The sequence below is a fragment of the Carassius gibelio genome, chromosome B13 (genome assembly GCF_023724105.1).
Source record: "Carassius gibelio isolate Cgi1373 ecotype wild population from Czech Republic chromosome B13, carGib1.2-hapl.c, whole genome shotgun sequence".
Lineage (NCBI taxonomy): Eukaryota > Metazoa > Chordata > Actinopteri > Cypriniformes > Cyprinidae > Carassius > Carassius gibelio.
The window spans coordinates 6,107,086-6,123,585 of record NC_068408.1 but is presented as its reverse complement, the minus strand read 5'-3'; the positions used below and the strand labels follow the sequence as shown (position 1 = coordinate 6,123,585).

Below are 16,500 nucleotides of genomic sequence, written 5' to 3'. Positions count from 1 at the left end.
ACCGATCTAGTAATGAATATTCATAAATGTCAGTAATTCCAGAAACACGCAGAGACTCCATTGACTGCGCGTGAGAAAACGCGAGCGGACGCAACTACGCGCATGTGAGAGCGTTATCTTGACTCTCGCGAGAGCACAGATGCACTCTGGGACGTGTATTCTTCATGTCATGTAGCCAAAAATATAAACATTTATGTTCTCGCAGAGGCAGGCAGCCTAGAGCAAGAGGGACTACGCCTGCTGGAGCAACATGAAGATACATATTTGGCTTCAGAATACCTCGTACTGTGGTAAGGAGAGTCAACATATTTCAGTACAATGAATAAATTATTAGAATGCATATTTTATTTAACATGGCAGAGCATCAAGGAAATAAAAATAACATGAGTGAGGGCTTCATTCATTTGCCTTTTCATATGGCATATGGTAAGGTAATTATATGGTGTTTGTTTATTGCTGCTGTTTAGGATTTTGATCCTTTCTTTTGTTAGTTTTCCTTTTATTGAGTTTATTGCTACATTTACATTTAAATTTGGGACTTAAAGTGACAAGTATCTTGTGCTATTCTCTGTAAAATTAACTCTACTATTCTTCTATAGGAAATGCCCCAAATTTGACCCACACTGGTAAATTTCAAAAAGGCATTTAATAATATTTTCTGTATTTCAAATTAACTTATTTATTAGTATTAGTCAATAAATAGATATCTTATTATCTATTAAGGTAATCATTTCCATTATGACAGGAGCAGTGAATATGGAGCCATGTAGCAGATTTGCATATTTATTATTAAATTATCTTGATATTTGATATAGTACACTCTTATACCAATTAGCCTATGCCTAAGTCATGTGGATGCTTAAAACTTTATTCTTTCATTAATTATAGGTCATTTAAACATTTTCACTCCAAACAAACCTTGCTTAATAATGGGTTATAAAAGGGATAGGTCTTGTCCTAGTTTCATATTGTTCAGTGCAGCATTTTATCGTGTTAAAATCCACAATATATCAACATCAATGACGAAAAACCTGTTCATCATATAACTGTCCACCTCCTATATCATATTGTTTTGTTGCATATAAAAGTTGTCTTATATCAGGTAATATTCTTCTATCATAAGGGTGCAATACTTTGCTAAATAAAATCATATTTTATTAAAAAATTGTGTATTAAATATTTTAATATTTCTTGCTTACCTTATTTAAAGGCCAAGCCATCTAAACTGTGACTTGCATGTTATATTATAAGCTTTTCAACACGTCATATAGTGTGTTTGATGGCTTTGATGACCGAAACACTACAATTCCCACAATCCCTGAGTGCATCAGCCATGCGCCGCAGTCAATCAGCTGTTGAGACGACTGCAGAAGGGCAGCTCATCTGTCACATCAAAAGCCAGGCGAGACAAGCAGAAAATAGCCTTATTCACAGAATCCCAAAAGGTGCACGATAAGGTAAAGTCTGATTCATGCACAGCAGGGAAAAAGAAAGCAAGAGAAAAAAAAAGTCAACCCATAAGATGCATGTTATTTGTGTTTAATATAGCTACTCTATGAGTTGTGTGCGGTGGATTAAAGTGCTCGATTTAATAGATTTTCCTTTCCAATAACCCGGTGCATTTTAGAAATGCATTATAATATGCGTGCATGTATTTTGCCGATATAAAGCAATATTTTTTACTGTCTTTTAGATGGTCAACGCATGCTCTGAAGTGGTGATTTCTATAATGACCTTGAATATGCAGCTCTAATGCTGCAAAACGAGGATTAACCGACGAGATATTTGGCAGAAACGCTCTTCATCTTGATACGATCGTCTATTCTGATTAAAATTTGATTTAAGGTCGAGTTCATAAATCCACCAGGCGCTGAAACTGTCGCATTCTCGGCCTGTTTTTCATCGGAATATATTTGGCATCGTAGAAACCCTCAAGAGGTATGTAGAAAATGATACCCTACTTTTTCCCATATGGTTAAATATCTTTTTGCTCGATCTTTTTTTTTATAAGAAATTGTTTGCTTAACCCTTCACAAAATTAGTAAACAATAATGGAGATGTGTCTCGGATGTGTCTCAATATTAAGTGGCTAAAAGCCATGAAGTGAATTTTTTATTTTTTTTAAATAATAAAAAGCTTTAGGGATTTCTGTTGCGTAGATGTTTTGTGCAGCACTGCTGGGTGTAACCCAAGATCCTGCAGCAAATATAACCTAGTTGCTGAGCCGTGCCATGCTCTGTTGTACACCAATTCAAACTGTCTGAATAGTTTACAAACTTGTGCTTAGACCTGTAAATGTTCTTTCTTACTAGATGGCTATGCACTTTAGCCTATTGATTGTATGAATAAACTAAATAAGATGCACAATAATTTGCACAACATATATTGCACAACATATATTACAATAAATTAATATATTTGTAAGAATAAATATGTAGTCTACTAGACATCATAAATACAAATCAAACTATCGTTTGACACAATACAAACGCACAATAGTTATTGCACATTAGGGATGAAGTCAGCTGAAATATCGGCATGCATTTTGTAGCTAATGCACTGAATCAGCAACATTAGTAGGCTTATTATTAGCTGCAGTTGTGGTGTAAAACTACAATACACTTTTTGCACGTTTGTATTTGGCTAAGTAGCTGTCATTCGTCAGAATTCAACATCGATGACTAAACAAATGACTCGGCAAACCTCTTTTCCTCATTTATTTACGCGTGTCTCTTTTAACCTTGCTGAACGACGCAGCTATATTTATTGACGTATGCAAATTGAGGGGCGGGGCTTGTGAGAGAAAAAAAAAACAGGAACAAGAATCAGTTTCTCATTTCTGTCTGGAGTTCCAGTGAGAGAAAAACGAGACGTGGCGAAAATTGGTGAATATCGGTGACCTCCGAGCTTTTCTCTCCTTTATTCGTGTTGCGAGGGGGGTAAACCGGACTTCAGACAGATCCCGATTAGCTACATGGCTGATCAGGGGCTCATTAATAATCAAAAACTCCAGTCCGATCGCTGTGATCAATAATAACTGATCATCTGTGTTTCAGCTCAAAACATGCAGGATGATTTACTGATGGACAAAAGCAAAGCTCAGCCTCACCAGCACCAAGAGCCCTTAAATACAGAGCCTCCATCCACCACCACGACCCCCTCCGAGCCTCCGGTCCCGGACGAGCAGAACCCTGTCGGTCACTCCGAGCGGCTCGCCATGGAGTCTCCGGTGTTACCGGGTTTGGGTTTCCCGCAGGATTCCTCTCTCTCGCAGTCGTTCGGCAGCACTTGGTCCACCAACGCCGTAGACGAAGGCTTTTTCCAAGGGATTCCGTCGGTAAACGGGACGATGCTTTTTCAAAACTTTCCCCATCACGTCAACCCGGTTTTCGGAGGTAATTTTTCCCCGCAGATGAGAAGGTCTCCGCTGAGTGTGACCCAGAGGAACCCCTACAGCCACCAGACGCTCATCAATAAAGTGTCCGCGTCGTCCGCTTCCTCGTCCGCCTGGAATAACCATCAGAACGCGGTGTGGAGCTCCGCGGCGAACCCCTGGAGCGGCAGAGACCCGCGGAGAGCGCTCGGGCTCGGCGTCCCGTCTCAGCTCAACCCCGTCTCCCCGACGAAGAAGCCCTTCCCGAGCAATGTCATCGCGCCCCCGAAATATCAGAGACCCGGAGCCCTGCAGAAACCCTGGATGATCTCAGAGCCTCCGGAGACCTTCAGAACCGACAACGGCAACAACATGCTGCCATTTCAGGTGAGATTAGTCAGTATTTCACATACGTATAGAATCAGGAATAACGTTTTTTTATTATTATTTTTATATGTGAATATAGTGATGATGTTTATACATAAACTCAGAAAGCTATAGAATTAGGAATAACATTTTTATTAATATTTGTATTTATTTTTTATACAGCCTCTAATTGTTATTGAAATTTGTGAATATAGTGTAAATAATGCATCAAATACATAATGTATCATATTGGTCATAAACAATTTATAGACCTTACATTATAATAATAAATCAAAAACAGTTCTACATAATTTATTAAAAATAAAACGTAATTTTTATTTGTATGTGTTGAAGGATATGACCGTGTGACTAAATTTCTACAGATGAGACTCATAACTTTATGTATACAATATTTTACAAAATTTTCTATAAACTTGAAATACCTTTTATTCTGATATCTCTTATGTTTCTCTGACTGTAAGGAAGAGTTGTTTTGAATCATTCTCCAGCTGTTTCTATAAATGTCATTGTAAGGTGGAAGGGTTCAAATTCCCATCTGAGGCTCTCCTGCAGCGCCTTTGGGGGGCGTTTAAAGGGAACACCACTCAAATCTGATTGGTGCTTGTTGAGTTAGGGGGCGGGGCCTTCTCTTGCTGTCATGAAAACAACATTATTGCATACTTTTGACACAGTGATATTCTCAGACAGAGGACATTGATATTTTTGTTTCAAAAAAGCAAATTTCTTAGTTCTTAAGGGAGTGTAAGCATTGTCAGATTCTGCTGTATTTGATAGAATGTTTTTTTTACATTATTATTATTATTATTATTATTATTATGATTATTCATTTTTTTTTTAAACGAAAAATGTAAAAACAAATGAATGAGTCATGCACACAGATAAAACAGGCTTTGAGCATGTGAGGTTCATCTTAAATTTCTGATTTCAAATATCTTCATGAATTTTGTGTATTTTGTGTACTAATTCATTTGGATGTACACCTTGGTGTTCTTAATTAAATTGCAACACAAATATGACAATTCCAGCTGACCACTAATGTTTTTCACATGAAAAGTGTTACTTTAAGTCTTATGTCTTGCACTTTTGCCCATAATGCTGTCAGCTTCCTGATACTGATATGATTGTCGTCATCACGTGAATGTCTGCGATGCATACATACAATACCCTCATAGAAAACAAACCAAGGTTTTACATTGAAGTTAATGCAAAGTAAATAATGCAAACCAAAAAAATAACCAATAAACAAATTTAAAGTATTTGACAGACCACAGTTTTAGGAGCAAATATAGTTTTTAGTTTAGTATGTAAAACATATAAGGCATGCAAACAGGCTGCCGCAATACAAGATGTGGCATGTGTGTGTGTGTTTTTAATGCTGAAATATGTGTGGCTCGTGTCTGATAGGGACTGAAGTGAAGAGCTCAGCGTTTTGATTGCTCATGATTTTCACAAAGTGGGCAGATTTTTATCTGGAACCTGAGAGGGGAAATATCGCTTTTTGAATGCTCAGCCAGTTGCATGACAATGGGCTTGATGTGCAAACAATGTGTTGCCTCGGTTGGCCTCTGCCCACTGCCGTATTCATCCACACACTTTCACCGACTCACTCTCTGTCTCACTTTTCCTCTGTTCTCTTGCTCATTGTCTAACTTGTTTGATTGCATGCAGTCATCTCACCTGATTAGTGTTAGACAGTAAGAGGGCAGGAGGAACAGTCTGACCAAAAAATTGGCAAAAGCTGATTTAACTCACCAGTTCTGTCTGGAAATAAAGTTGCTTTTATAAAGATTTAAGATCTTTGTCATCTGTATTTCAGTACAGTGAAATTATTTTCTTGAAAAGATGGGGAAGAAAGGCATAGAAACAATATAATAAACAATATGCATGACATAAGACAATAAATATTAGAAAATGAGCAATAAGAGACAATTAATATAAGAAACAATACATCTCAGCAACTGGAAACCATATACAATACAAGTACTAAAGTGAGCACTTCTGAGGAAGAAAAAAAAAAAAAAAAAATATATATATATATATATAAAATCTGTATTTAGTCACCTTTTAAGAGACCGAAATTCTGATCATTTATGGACCAATGTTAATTTGCATTATTTATATATCTTCATAGTATTTAATTTTTTTAATTTTGACTTGCCTTTTATATTTGCAGTTTTCACTTTAATTTGTATGATGTTTTAATAATTTTATTATGTGCTTTTGTTTATTTATTTATTTATTTATTTATGTTTACTATTTCTAATTAACCTAATATCTGTCATTTTAGAACTTCAGTGATTATTAGCCAAAGCGACATTTGTGATTTTAAATGTTTCAAATTTTTAAACATATTTTTCTTAATATTACATTTAAATGTAATTTTATTTTAGCTTTATTTCAGTTAACAAAAATAATTTTTAATAGTTTTAATTGACCATAACAACACTGTCATTGACTGGATTTGAATTGTTGAGTTGTTGTTGTTTTGTTGTTGTTGTTGTTTTGGCAGTATATTTAATTTCAGATTTACCCACCCATAAATTACATGTAAAAAAAAACCCCGAAAACTGTGGTTGTTCACTTTACATATCAGTCAGGCAGTTTCTTATTGTCTATTTGGGTGTTTCCTGGTCAAAAATAAGATATCTTATCATCTTTAAGATAATTGCGTGACTCATCTTTAACTCTTTTGACCTTTGGCCCAATCCTTCTGTCTTTCAGGAAAGGAATCGCCCCTTTGACCCATTCAACTTGCAAACTTTGGAGAATTCCTTAATGGACATGATTGGGACAAACCGTGACAAAGGTAAACCTCACCCTGCTGCTGGCCCACTAATAACTATCATTAATTTTTATGGAGGAATCATTTTGCAGGTTAGGACTATTTATACATCCATGCTTCTCTGTTCTTTTGACCTCAAAATATGCAAAACACTTTGCTTCAATTATATTTGTTTGTTCTGGTGTATTTTTCTGCCACTACATTTTAATTTATGCTTTTAATAATTTTTATTTATTAATAATCCACAGGAATAAATGTAATGTTGAAATATATTCGAACAGAAAACCATTGTTTCCAATTGTAATAATATTTCTTAATTTAACTGAATTTTTGATCAAACAAATGAAGCCTTGCTTGAGCATAAGAGACTTCTTTCAAAAACGTTAAAAAAAACCCATACAATACTGTAAATTATATATTACTGTCTACTGTAAATACAGATATGTTTGTAAAACGTATTTGGTTTTTCATATTTATTCTTCCTGAATTTTGATCACTATAATTTTCAGTGATTCTGTCCAGACAATTTGCTGAAGGGAAAGTTTAGTAGTTGTGGGAAATTTTCTCATGTGATGTTTTAAGATCACACTAGAGTCTCATGGGATATCATGAGAGTTGATTTTCCTCTTGTAGACAATGGAAGCGTGTAAAACAGGAGGAGAGGGTTATTGTTTTTATGTGCTGGATGCATGGAGAGCCACATCAGGTGTTTTTCCAGATCTGGGTGAGAGAAGAGCTGTGAAGAGCTGCACTGTGGGAATAGATTTAGTTAGTTGTGGGTCAAATGTGTCGGTGAGAATGAATTTGGCAGTTAAAGGATCTGAATACTTGAGTGAGCACCCCTGGAATAAAGCAGAAAATCCTGACTGACAATCTGGCAAAATCCTCACCTCGAGCAGATGTCAGTAAAGTAGACTACGAACCCACTGCAAAAAAAGACTGCAAATATTTGCTACAAACCCATCTTTCTTGGAACTTCTAAAGTCCTTTCCAAATGGTTCCATTTAAATTTCCAAATAAACTGCTCCCATATTACGTCTGCATGAATAGTGCTTGTGCTTCTCGTGTGTGTGTGTGTGTGTGCGCGTGTTTGGGAAATTCGGTGAGTCACTGCAGTTTGGCATCTGCTTGTCATGACATTTATGTTGTTGTTGATAAGGTTACGAGAGGTCATTAGCACATCAATGACCTGTAAAACAGGTTCATTAATCCAAATCAGTCTGGTGTTTTTCTGGAATTAAATGGAAATTGTGATCATCTTTTTTCCCTATTATGATGAATGTTCAAAACAGCTTCTTGAATGAAAAAGATTGTATAGGGCAGAAGTTGATTGTGTCCATTGGGAATGGTTTAGAATAGATTGGCATTTGCTTAATGCTGCAATCTAATCATAGAGTACTGTATATACACTATGAACACAAACTAACAATGTAAATATTTTATCACCCGTTTTATCTATTGATAGTATATCAAATGCCTTTGTTTCACATGTGAGGGTGTTTAAAAATAAGTCTTAAAGGCAAAGCAGCAAAAAAAAAAAAATGATAAAATGGTCATGAAAAGCTAATTCCTCCCTGTTTTTGGCAAAAAAAAAGTAAGATGATTTAGAATACATAAAGAACACTGAAGCATTATGGTATGGCCCTTTTAAAGGAATTAAATAATGTGCCCAAAAATGTAAATTCTGTCATCATTTCCTCCCCCCAATATTGTTTTAAACCTGAATGACTTTCTTCTCTGGAAATCAAAAATGAAGGAATTTTAAAGAACAAACAATATTGGACCCCATTGACTTTTACTGTATGGACAGTAAAGGGCTTTTTTTTTTTTAAGTGCCCCTGTTATGGGTTATGAAAGGTTCATATTTTGGTTTTGGGAGTTGACATGCATGGCAAGGTCAAAAACCACTTTCATTGTCTTTTAATATGTATTTATTTTTACATTATATGCTCAACGACTCCCAAACAATTCATTTAACGATTCATTTTTCCAAACCCTCCTTTTGCGTGACACTAATCTGTGATCATTGGTCAGGTTGGTATTATTTTCATTTCATAATGCCTGTAATGCCTGATAAAGCAGCGTTTGTGAGCGCAGTGCTGCTTTTTTGTACAGCTTTACCCGGGATACAGATATTTTACTGCTCCAAAAGTGGCACCTAGTGGCAAAGAATGAATTTTCATTTTCATTTAGACCAACACGAAAAAACCAACACTTGGTCGGCCAATGTACTAATGTTTCATGTTGACGTCAAAATGAAATGGCTAAAAAAGACTTTTTCTTTTGAGAGACAATAACTTTATACACTGCATTTTCAGATATTAAAATTCTTCAGTGTTTTCATTCACTTAGAGCAGCGTTACACACCGCATGAAAGGTCATTTTCAAAAATCCATAATAGGGGCATTCTAAATATCATCTTTTGTTTTCCACAGAAGAAGGAAAGTCAGACAGGAAAGTGTGATGGCACTTTAATTTTTGGCTGAACTACATGTAACCATTTTAGTTTGCTCTCTGTCTGAAGTGGATGGTTTTCTTGTTTTTGCTCCAGATGTCCTCAAGTCTTTGGTTCAAAGGGTCTTCTGAGGTGTTTTGAACCTGTTCATATTTCTGAATCCGCATTATTACGATTGAATTTGGAAGAAAAGAAATACAGGATAGAATAATCCGAGCACACTCTCATTGGCTTTCTGAAGTCCTAATATTGACACAAACACACACACACAATCACAAAGATGCCTTTGTGCAAGCACACACACACAGATTTCTTCTGGCCCTCTCACATGATCTGTCTTGTGTAACTGTGACCAAAGGTTTGAACCAAACCGGTTGTTTCCTACACGTCATAGGTTTTGAAAAATCTTCCAGAGCTTGGCTGATACTGTGGTGACAGTCACAGCTTGGCAGTCTGATTTCATTATGAGCTAGCTGATGAGAGGGGAATATATTTGAGGATACTGTTTCTTCACATCTGCACAAACCGGTTCCTCTCATTACAGTTAGAACTAGAAAGCGCTTGACAGGGTGACCTGTAATCTGGGACGCTGAGGTCCGCTGGGTTCAGTCAGAGCTCAGTTTGACCCTGTAGGCCAAAGTTGAGACGATAGCTAAGATCATGATGCAAGATGTTTGCCAAGCCTAGGCTGGTGTGACTTTGAACGCTGACACTGATGAAAGTGTCTCAGGGTTCACAGTTCACCTCATCCCGTATCGAAGGCCCAGGATACTGTGACAAAGAGTGTAAGCCAAAATGTCTCGTTTTTCAGACTGTCACTATTATTTGAGATCGTGTGATCGGACAATGAAAGATCAGCCTTCATGTTGAAGGTTTTTCAGCTTGCTTAAATAATTAGTATTGTTTAGTGTTGCAACTGCATCATTTTGATAATTCTGTATATTTAACAGGGCTGTCTGTTAAAGTTTTTTTTTATATTTAAAAAAAAGTTTTTTTTTAGGAAAGAAAACTGAGCAGCATTTGTAGTTACATTAAACTTTTCAAAGTCAAAATAAATGCCTTAAAAGCATTAAAAAAATTACATGAAGCAAGGTCTCATTTGTTAACATTAGTTAATGCATTAACTAACATGAACTAACAATAAGCAATGTGGTTTTACAGAATTTATCAACTTTAGTTTAATGAAAATGTTTGCGCTCATGTTAGTTCACAGCGTGCATTTATTAGCAAACAGATTATTTATTAACAGATTATTAACAGTAACTGAGATTAATAAATGCTGTTGAAGTAATTGTCCATTGCTATTGTTTATATGAACTAATGTTAATGAATGAAAGCTAATTGTAAAGTGTTGCCAACATATTTAATTGACTAGATTTACAGAGATAGTTCACCCAAAAATGAAAATAAAATAATTTATTCACCCGTCATTCCAAAACCATATGACTTTCTTCTGTACAACAAAAAAAGAAGACATTTTGATGAAAGTTTCAGCTGTTCAAACAATAAATGTCAAAGGTGGCCAAAATAATTTTAAACCCCACTGAATTTCTTTGTATGGACAACAAAACCAGCACACGTTAAAAATCAAACGGGTGATGATGCCAGAATGTTCATTTTTGAGTGAACTATCATTTAACTGTTTGCCTCAGATCAGTTTCGCAGCAGTTTGTCTGTTCTCAGTGCACCACATTTCAGTGTAGGGTCTTTTCTATTAATAGTTTAACGTTGTTTGTCTTTCCTTAAATCCGTCCTGTTAGCATTGCCGTGTGAAGCTCAAGGTGTGTGAATGTTGATGTGACTGTTGCACAATTTCAAGGACATTACAGTTTTAGTCTGATTTTTAACAGCAAAAGCTTGTACTGATGGCTTTTAAAGCCAATTTCATCAGAATCAGAGCTAAGAGACTTTAGAGAAATTTAATGAGACTTTGAAATGGTCAGCATTTAATAATGTTGTCCATTAGAGTACTTAATTCAAAATGCAATATAGTTCAATACGGTATATGTAGATCAATGCAGCTCCATGTGGAAATTGTTGGAATTTTCCCATTTTCAATGTTACAAAAAAATCTAATGTATGTGACTTTGGCTACAGCAGATTATTGTATTTAAAGAGGAATAATGTTCAAACTCAAAATGTATACGAGTCACTAATGAAATAAATTTGCCATTGAAATTTCTAAGTTTTAATATAATATAATTTTTTATTTGCATTGCAATTAACCTATTATCAGAACAATTCTGAAATTAAACTGACCAAATTGTAAATTTCATGATGAATTGCATCATTTAGTCAATAACTACTAAAACCATTGTAGATCCAATATTTTTCTTATTAGGTTTAAGGGGTCGTTTACACAAAAATGTTTTCAGCCAAAAACGGGAAACTTTTTATGCGTTTTACCTCTTCGTTCACACAACAATGTCGTTTTGGGTACTGAAAAGGCATATTTTTGAAAACTGGTTTCAAAGTGCAAGTTTTTGAAAATATCACCGTTATCTTTCCGCTTTCGTGCACGTGCGTAGTACATGTTAGTTATGTAGACATGTCAGAATCAGAATCAGAATCAGAAAGAGCTTTATTGCCAAGTATGCTTACGCATACAAGGAATTTGTTTTAGTGACATAAGCTTCCAGTACACAGAGACAACAACATACACAAAAAAAAAAAAGTCTATAAAAGATAAGTCTATAAACAATTGTGCTATAAATGATAATGGAATAGGATTGAGTGAGATGCAGGAATGTTCTAGGATGGAGGGTTAACAAATAAATATAAGGATATTGCACGTTTATAAGCATAAGTAGGGAACATGTGCAGTACATGTTGAATTTTAAAGGCAAGTGCGAACAAACATACACAACAATGGCAGAGTATATGGTACTGTTGTTGCTGCTCAAGTGTCTGCTAATGCTTCTTAAGCAAAATGTGGATTTACTTCACCAATATTACAACCAGCATCATATACAACATATAATCATCACTTCCCTACAGGTACTATTTACTAACAAGGTGACAGCGCCAACTACTGGCATGGCATACATTTTTGGCCGTTTTAGTGTAAACGCAAATTGTATGTGTAAACGCAAAACGCAAATCGTTTTGAAAACGTTGTCATGTATACTTGAACAAAGGTTTGAGACACAAGCTTTAACCCATTTGTAATTGTGCTCCATTGTTGAAGCTCCAAGTCCTTAGATGTTGTATTCTAACCTTTATTTTAAGCTGGTGTGTCAGGGGAAATGTTGGCTTATGTGTATCTGTCAAAACAAGACTAGAAAGTCGCCCTGTTTCATGCAGAAGGAAAGACGCTGACATTTGGTTCCAGAGTTCAGGCCTGATCAAACAGCGAGAGGGGAAAGGGAAATGCATGATTTGCATAACCATAGACCAAATGTCAGGGGAACATGTTCGGCTTTATCTTTGAGGTGTCTCTTCCCTGTCAAAAAATACTGATGTTATCTTAATTGAATGTGAGCTGTAGGTTTCCTTTAAAATTAGGTGAGTCTTGCATGAGGATATTGGCAAATCCAGCTAAAACCAGATTAAGATGGAAGCATGGTAACTGGTTTCTAACAGGTCCAAGTTGATCATTAGCTGGTTTTTAGGTGACTGACTAGCTAGACTGCCATTACCTGGCTGGGCTTGTAGACCATCTGTAGACAATAAACCACTACAAAGCTCACAAAACCAGCTTGACCACTTTAAGCAGTTGTGGCCTGGTTTTATACTTGGTAGTTCATCTGGTGAACCCCGTAAACCAGCTTGGAACATGTTTCAGCTACCATTTTAAGCTGCTCGTAAATTTTACAGAATAGTAATGTTCAAACCAATAGTGATACTCGGTCTGTCCATTATGTCACTGTTGGGTCAGAAGAACCACAGCTGCAGTTGGTTAAAGATGTGCTGGAGAGGAACTTCTTCACCAATGGCTCTTCCAGCTGTCTTGAAGTCTGACACAAGTGAAACCAGCCTCAAAATTACAGCCGTTCTTAAATATTTCCATGCATCACTTTAATATTCCAAAGAAAGTGCAAAAATATTGAATAACAGTAATGCTGAGGCTTTATTTATAACCGTACTCATTTATTTATAGTTTACATTTCAATAAGTGTCTCCCATTATCTGTTTGACCTCAAATTTGTTCATGCAAATTCTCTCACTGTTAAAAAAGTGATTGTTTTAACCAAATGTATGTTGGAAAGAAAGTATTTGTCCATTTCTTTTAGTACTATGTGTTTTGTGTTCCAGCTAAAGTCCAAATATCTTTAAACCAAATTTAGTGACTACATAGTGCAGTAAATGTAAACTCAACGTGCACTTAAATTCAAGACGATAATTTAAAAAATAATCGTATAGATTTTTGTATGACAGGTAAATTCCAGCTTCTCGTAGCAATGCATAAAATGTATTTGTTTCCACATTTACATTTCACTGGTGAGATCCATTCATTTTAATGGAAATTTCTTCAGGACAAAATTTCAGATTTCTCGATTGGTTCAGTTTGGTCAAGCAAATCTGCAGCTCGGTCTAGAAATTATTCCTGTTGTTGCTGTGCTTCATACATTACTACGCTAATTGGCAATAGAAAGTTTACATTTTTGCCCCCACAAAATTTGCAAATGTGACCACACCTTAAGTCGCTTTGGGTAAACGCCAATGCATTTGTTAATGCACATGCAATCTTGTTTTAAGTACCTTTAGTTATATATTCTGAAAAACAAGAGGAGGATACTTACAAATAACAGTTTTTTGTTAATTGTATGCAAGTATTGTTTGTTCAGAATAACTCAGCAGTGACATTTAATTCAAATGACTATGTATTTGAAGTGTAGGCTTTCTTTAAAGGGCATTGTGCTGTTGATGAGATGAATCATGGGGTGTTCAAAGGTGTTGATGCTTTATGATCAAATCGTGATGCACAATTAATTTAGAATCAACTTAACACCTTTTTATTAGTTTGCTTTGGCTATCATTGGCACATTTGCTGGCGGTTGAACTTCTTTGATTTTAATTATTGAGAAAATAGTCCAAATATGAAGGATGTGCTCTTTTAGCACAGCACCAGCACAGCACACTAGTCCGAACAACACATGCAAGCTGGGAAACATTTGCCCTGTATGTCTTACAATCTCACAGAGCCAAATACCTGTTGAAACTGTACCACGCTGTGCAAATTTCTCATCACTTGCCATTGCTTGGCATTGGTTGAACAACTGAAGGACAGAGCATCTCTGGGATTCTCGGTGCGCTGTGGGGAAGATTGCAAATGTGACTTGCAACAGTTTAGAATTTGCATAAAAGCCCGTCGAGGCTTGCTTACAGCATTCTCTGGAAGCCCATGAGAGCTTTGGTGTCATTTGTAACCAAAACTGCTAAAGCAGGCACATTACAGCTCTGACTCTGAAAATAAATCAACAGCTGTTTTACAGCCATGCAAATGAACTCTTCATGTAGTAACAGAGAACCCATGTGTGTGTGTTTAATTGGAAGGTGCCTAGGGGTTCGCTATGACAATTTGGCAAATCCTTTGGGGACATGTGCTCATTAAAAAAACTAAAAAACTATTCATAAATAGATTAAAGGGGGGGTGAAATGCTCGTTTTCATTCAATATCCTGTTAATCTTGAGGACCTATAGAGTAGTACTGCATCCTTCATAACTCCAAAAAGTCTTTAGTTTTATTATATTCATAAGAGAAAGATAGTCTGTACCAATTTTTCCCGGAAAAACACGACCGGCTGGAGGCGTGACGTGTGGGCGGAGCTAAAGAATCACGAGCGCAAGTAGGCTTTTGCGTTGAGAGCACGTGGAAGCTGTGACATTACCGTGAGGGAAAAACCATCATCCAAAACAAACCATGGCTTACAGTCAGATTCAGCCGTTTATTTATGATCCAGAATCAGATCCCGAGGCTGAAACTGAATGAGAGCAGCAGCAGCAACGACTCGCTCCGAGCGGGGCTCGAACCCGGGTCTCGGCATGGGAGGCAGACGCACTAACAAGGAGGCAGAGATATTTGAAGCAGTTTTCTCACCGCCTTTGGTTCCAACACACGATCATGACCCTTTTTCGTTGGGATTGCATCATCCTTAAAAAATAAACGAAACGCAAATCCGTCGTCAAACTGGGCCTTGTTTGTAAAACAAGCATCTTCGAAATGCAGGGAACAAACAAACACTTGCACAACTCCGCTGATGCTCTGTAAAAATAAACTCCATCCACTGGTCCCTTAATGCTGTTTTTTTTTCTTTGGTAATCTGTGCAGGGTTGTCTTGCCCTGGCAACCAAAAACACACTCCTTTTGTGACATTTCGCGACGCTCTCACTCTGATCAGTGAATGTCTGTGCTCTCAGTGCTCTGCTATACGGGAGCGCGTGCTCTTCCGGCAGAAGTGCCCTCAGGACCCATATAAGGAAATTCCGCTCCATCTAACGTCACACAGAGCCATACTCGAAAAAAACTTTCCGAAACTTGTGACAAACCGGAAGGAGTATTTTGGGAACAAAAATACTCCTTCAAACGTACAACTTAATTTTTGAAACTTTGTCCATGTTTAGCATGGGAATCCAACTCTTTAACAGTGTAAAAAAACTCAGTATGCATGAAATAGCATTTCACCCCCCCCCTTTAAATAAATCTGAAAATGCAAATGTAAGCGTTTCATTAGTTGTTAATTTATCTTTAAGCACACTATATTAACATTTTGAAATGAGTTACAGCACAATTCACAATGCAATGCAAGTATGCAAGTATATCTATAACTTTGTATTGCTTTATGCTAAAATTGATCCTAAACATTCATTCAGCCTTTACATCTGATGTTCACATCAGTTTAGTGAATTAAACTCTAATATTTCATCAAAGAAGGGTAATAAACTGGTTTACAGTGTGTCTTAATGGTTTCTTAACTCTCAAGGCTTGTTTTTCTCATCTCTTTGTAGGTCGCATGGGTCTCAACTTTCACCATCCAGTAGCGGAACATATATTACCACTGAACTGTGAGTATCTCTCTCTTACTGTGTCTTATTAAACACATACTTTTCATTTCAGATGAACAAAGTGATGGATTTTTAAGGCTGCACGTATAACTTATTATATATCCCCTCATATTTCTGCTGAGACAAACTATTCAATATACACTACCATTTAAAAGTGTATGTGTGTATGTATGTATGTATGTATATATGTGTGTGTATATGTGTGTGTGTGTGTATATATATATATATATATATATATATATATATATATATACATTTTAAGTATGAAATATTCATTTTAATACGCTGATTTGATGCACAAGAAACATTTCTTATTATTATCAATGCAAAAAAAGTTGTGCTGCTTTGTCTTTAAAGAAACTGTGATACATTTTTATCAGGATTCTTTGATGGATAGAAAGTTCAAAAGAACATTTATTTGAAATAGAAATCTTTTGTAGCCTTATAAATCAGTATTTAGCTAGTTATTGCATCCTTGCTGAATAAAAAATATTTTAT

General features: G+C 36.1%; 1 protein-coding gene across 5 annotated transcripts in view; it reads left to right on the top strand.

Annotated features, from left to right (window-relative positions):
* Positions 1-117: 117 nt before the first annotated feature.
* The window catches only part of cpeb3 (cytoplasmic polyadenylation element binding protein 3), a 31,926-nt gene continuing 15,543 nt past the window's right edge, over positions 118-16,500 (top strand). The window contains exons 1-5 of one of the 5 annotated variants that reach the window (XM_052572638.1): positions 118-290; positions 3,057-3,337; positions 3,413-3,760; positions 6,482-6,566; positions 15,946-16,002. In XM_052572638.1, coding sequence (XP_052428598.1) covers positions 251-290; positions 3,057-3,337; positions 3,413-3,760; positions 6,482-6,566; positions 15,946-16,002 — 811 coding nt within the window. In that variant the 5' untranslated portion in view covers positions 118-250. Of the gene's footprint in view, positions 291-1,304; positions 1,458-1,570; positions 1,939-2,801; positions 3,761-6,481; positions 6,567-15,945; positions 16,003-16,500 lie in introns of those variants that run through there. The other 4 variants (XM_052572634.1, XM_052572635.1, XM_052572636.1 and 1 more) reach the window with 4 other exon arrangements.